Source organism: Sinocyclocheilus anshuiensis, unplaced genomic scaffold (genome assembly GCF_001515605.1).
Source record: "Sinocyclocheilus anshuiensis isolate Anshui unplaced genomic scaffold, SAMN03320099.WGS_v1.1 scaffold882, whole genome shotgun sequence".
Classification (NCBI taxonomy): domain Eukaryota; kingdom Metazoa; phylum Chordata; class Actinopteri; order Cypriniformes; family Cyprinidae; genus Sinocyclocheilus; species Sinocyclocheilus anshuiensis.
In genome coordinates this window covers 205,536-210,018 of record NW_015540910.1, presented here as the reverse complement: position 1 = coordinate 210,018, position 4,483 = coordinate 205,536, and the positions used below count along the sequence as shown (strand labels likewise).

Here is a 4,483-nt window from a genome sequence, read left to right as displayed (position 1 = left end):
TTTGCATGAACATTTGGGCGGCGTTATGCAAATCTTTCCACATAGCAACGTAGACATTTGGGGGCATGTTAGAACGAGCCGTTTTAGGTAGGCGTGGTTGACTTAACTTTTATAAAGAATATCTCTTTGGATTTGAGACTTTAGTCTTTGCAACTTTACAGATCTTCTTTATGCACCAAGAGCTTGTAACACTCCAAAGAGAAAGGAAAAATTTAAATCACATCATATGACCCCTTTAATACTGTTTCACCATGCAACAATGCAAATCTCTGTTTCTTTCTTTCCTGACTCCTTATTTGATTGAACTGCAAAAATCTTCGAAATCTTATGTTTAGATTTTAACTTACTCTGAAATTTATTTTTGCATACTGTTTCAGATGTACAGTTTGCAGTAGGAAGCATGCTAGTGTTGCATTCTGAAAACATAACCACTTTCTCTTTAACTGTGGGACTTAAATTTATTTGGCCACTGGACTGTATTAGTTAATGGGAGTCATGCTGAAGCACTTGGAGTGAAACATGTGCATCTATGTACCTACTTAACCATATTTTGGGGACAAATTTGTACCCAGAAGTGAGCTAAACCTGACAAAATCTCCCAAAACCTCGGGGGATGTTTTTTTGTAAAAACATTAAGAAATGTGTGGGTTAGGGTTTTGTGATAGTACTTATAACTAGCCATACAGTACTGTTCAAAAAGGCCATAAGTATTTTCACAAAAAAAGAAAAAAAATGGTTTTAAGCTTTTCTATCTTTTGCTGTAGTGTGTCAGTAGGAAATATCAGTTTACATTTCCAAACATTCCTTTTGCCATTAATTGTAATAATCCAGTGAGATTTTTGTATGGACAAGTAGTTTGACAACAGTCAGTGCTCCACACAGAGATCTGATCTCACCGTCATCCAGTCTGTCTGGGATTACATGAAGAAACAAAAAGAACTGAGGCAGACTAAATCTAGAAGAACTTTGGCAACATCAAGACGCTTCAAGAAAGCTACTGTACTGTGAAAAGTTTTAGGCACTTGTGTAAAAATGCTGTAAAGTGAAGATCCTTTCAAAAATAATGTCATATATAGATGTTATTTTATCAATTAACTTCTATTAACTAAATCAAATCAACATTAGGTGTGACCACCCTTTGCGTTTAAAGGTGACGTATCATGAAAATCTGACTTTTTACGTGTTTACAAGCTATAATCGGGTCCGTGGTGCATCTACCAACCCAGAAAACGTGAAAAAGAACAACCCAATAATGTTTTTTGATAAGCATTTCTCTGCAAGCTTGTGAAAAAATGAGCCGCTCAGATTCAACCCCCCCCCCACCTTGACGTTGTAAGGGGATCTTATAATATTACCGCCCCTTATTCTGCATATTTCCACCCACGCCGTTGTGTTTTCTCAAACGACAACGGTGTTCCAGTTCTGTCGTTGGCTGTAAAGATGAGCACAGAACACTAATTAGAGTCCCAGCCTCAGAGGAGACGAGAGCAGAGGATGGCAGTGGTTTTGACAGTTTAAGCGCAATAAGACTTGAAAGAACTTAGTTTAGTCCTCACATGCTAAGTGACAGCAGCTTTCTGTGCGCGTGCTTCGAATGTGTGGGTTCAGAAAACCGTATATCAGAGAAAGGAAAAATTTAAATCGCATCATATGACCCCTTTAAATGGATATGGCTTTAAAGCACATGATTTCAGTGCGATATACATGATAATCAAAACTAAACGCATGTTTTTTTAGCAGAGTATCTGAGGTACTAACTGTAAAGGCACAGCCCTCTTCTGGAAAAGGGGGCAGGGAGCAGTAGCTCATTTACATTCAAAGAGACATGCACGAAAACGGCGCGTTTCTGCTTCCACTCAAAATAGGCATTTTCAAAATGAAATAATAAATTATCTGTGGGGTATTTTGGGGACACTTATATTACATATTGTAAAACATTGTAAAACTTTAAAACTAATGACCCAAGACTTTTGCTCAGTACTGTATATAAAAACAATAGAAGTCTATGCAGTGTCCCCCATTGTATGATTTTGCACACTCTACAAATTTTGCAAATCTTTAAAGATTCCTCTGATCCTAGACCAAAATTTGTAGTCTTTGAATGGTAGTTTGACACGTTCGCCGACAGCCGATTAATGACCATTGATCTTTGATCAAATTCTGCCAGTGTCGGCACAGTCCTGCAGTATGGCTTTTCCTATGAAGACCATCAAATCAAAATGCATTACGAGCACAGAACCTGATGGTGCAATTGGTGTGACAACAGCAAATCACTACTTGCACCACTTGCTTCCCTTTTTCTTTTCAATGAATGAATTTTGTTTTCAATCCGGCACATTCCAGCTTCTGAATTTGAGTGCCCTTAATAGATAGATAGCTCATATTTTAAATAACATTGACACTAATTGCCCAGGCACGACAGAAACTCCAAACTCCTGCCCGTGTATCTCTGTGTGAGAGAGGTTGTGCACTTGAGAGCTTGTGTATGGATGTGTGTGTGTCTCTTTGCAGAGTGAGTTTATATAAGCTGTAAACAAGAGCAGCTCTGTCCTGCTGCAGGAGAAAGAATGAGAGCGAGGGGAACCAGAAAGAGGGTAGAAAGTGTGTGAATGCGTGAGTGTGCGTGAGAGTTTGCTTGTGCTATCTGGTGCTGGATGCTAAAGGAACCGTTCACCCAAAAATTAAACTTGCTTTTCTCACCCCAAATGTCACTCCAAACATGTATGACATAATTTCTTATGTGGAGCAAAAAGGCTGAAATTTAGGAGATTGTTCATGCTACTCTTTTCCATACAATGAAAACAAATAAATAAATAGGGTAAAGTTTAAAATGTAGAATATTTAACAATATTTTTTGTATCATTTTAATGTATTATTTTTGCACATATTTGTGAGCCAATTACCGTCTATCAGTAAAAAACCTGTTTGATTGCTTGTACTTTGGACTGAATGTGTGTACTTTCTGTTTGATGACAGATGTTCTGTGAGTGGTGATCTGTCAGAGGATGGATTGAGCTCTGAAGAAGATGGCAACAGTTCTGACTCCAGCAAAGAAGATATGAGCCATTCAAAAGACAAAGAGGTACTACACCTTTACGCAGACAGACATAACTACATCACAGCAAAATGGATGGTCATTTTTGGCATGCCAGGTTCAGCACAAGTTAAGCTCTGACAACATCTGTGATTGTTTCTTCCATTACCACAGAAAATCATTTAAACTCATCTCTTAGAGTAAACACAGACAAAAAATTGTTTACACTAATCCACCTACAATGGAAGTTTATGAGGCAGGACATTGCACTGGGATAAACGCTGAAATACAGTGTTTTGAAAGTATAGCCACAGGACTTGAATATTATGCATCAGATTATTGAGACAAAATTGCATACTGGCCTCAGCAAAGTTGACGAACTTTGTTGAATAACTAATTTTTAAGTTAGTTTAATTTTAGCATGGTTTAACAGTTGCAAAGTAAAAAAAATACAACCAAATATACAGTGGCATGACACTGTCGATAAAGCTTAATCCTTTTTCAACTTCCATCTTCAAAACAGCTGCTGATTTAACAAAGGCCATGTGGGCGGGGAAAATGTCAACCACATTAAGGTATTTGGAAGGTATAATTAAGGTAAATGAAAGCTCCAGTGCAAACATGTTTTGTTTGTGTTACGGGACGAAAGAGACGTGAGACGTGCGGATCCATTTGCAAGCTTTATTTAGAAGACGTGGTCAGAAACAGGCATGGGTCAGACAATGGCAAACTGGTATGTAGAAGACAAGGCAAGAGCAGTCCGGTAAACAAGCGAGGGTCAGTCGACGGCAAATGTAATCCAACAGGGCGAGACTAGAGGGATAATCCAGGTACAAGGCAAAGGTCCAGGCAGGGGCAAACAGTATCTGAACAGGGCAAGACGAGAGGGGTAATCCGAGATACACAGGCAATGATAAGAACACGAGAAACAGACAAGGCAAGATTGTAACAGTCTGTGTGGCGTGAGAGTCAATATAATGGGAGGGCGACCTCTGGTGGCAAGCAGACGAAAGTTCGTGGACAGGATTCGTGACAGCTTGTGTCCTTAGCCATCTTCAAGAATTGGCTAAAAACACATCTCTTCCATCTTTATTTGACTTTCTAACTTTAGCACTCTCTATTCTAATTCTATTCTTTAAAAAAAAACCACACACTAGCTTCTCTAATCTTTTTGTATTCTATCTGTTTTCGTTTTATTTATTATACAATTAACAAAAGCAAAAAAGGCCTCTAACACTACCTTGCTCTATTCTTTTTCTATTCTATCTGTTTTCTTTTTATTTATGATATGATTAAAAAAACAAAAAAACCTTGCTACATGTACTGCTTTAAGCTAACTGAGACTTGTTATAGCACTTGCATATCATTGCTCTTTTGTTGATTTTGATTGCTCGATATTGTCCTCATTTGTAAATTCCTTTGGATAAAAGCGTCTGCTAAATGTCTAAA

General features: G+C 38.1%; 1 protein-coding gene across 1 annotated transcript in view; it reads left to right on the top strand.

The window, feature by feature from the left end:
* fgd6 (FYVE, RhoGEF and PH domain containing 6) overlaps nucleotides 1-4,483 on the top strand; it is a 27,765-nt gene that overhangs the window by 8,222 nt on the left and 15,060 nt on the right. The window contains exon 3 of the mRNA XM_016487154.1: nucleotides 2,977-3,082. Coding sequence (XP_016342640.1) covers nucleotides 2,977-3,082 — 106 coding nt within the window. The remainder of the gene's footprint in view (nucleotides 1-2,976; nucleotides 3,083-4,483) is intronic.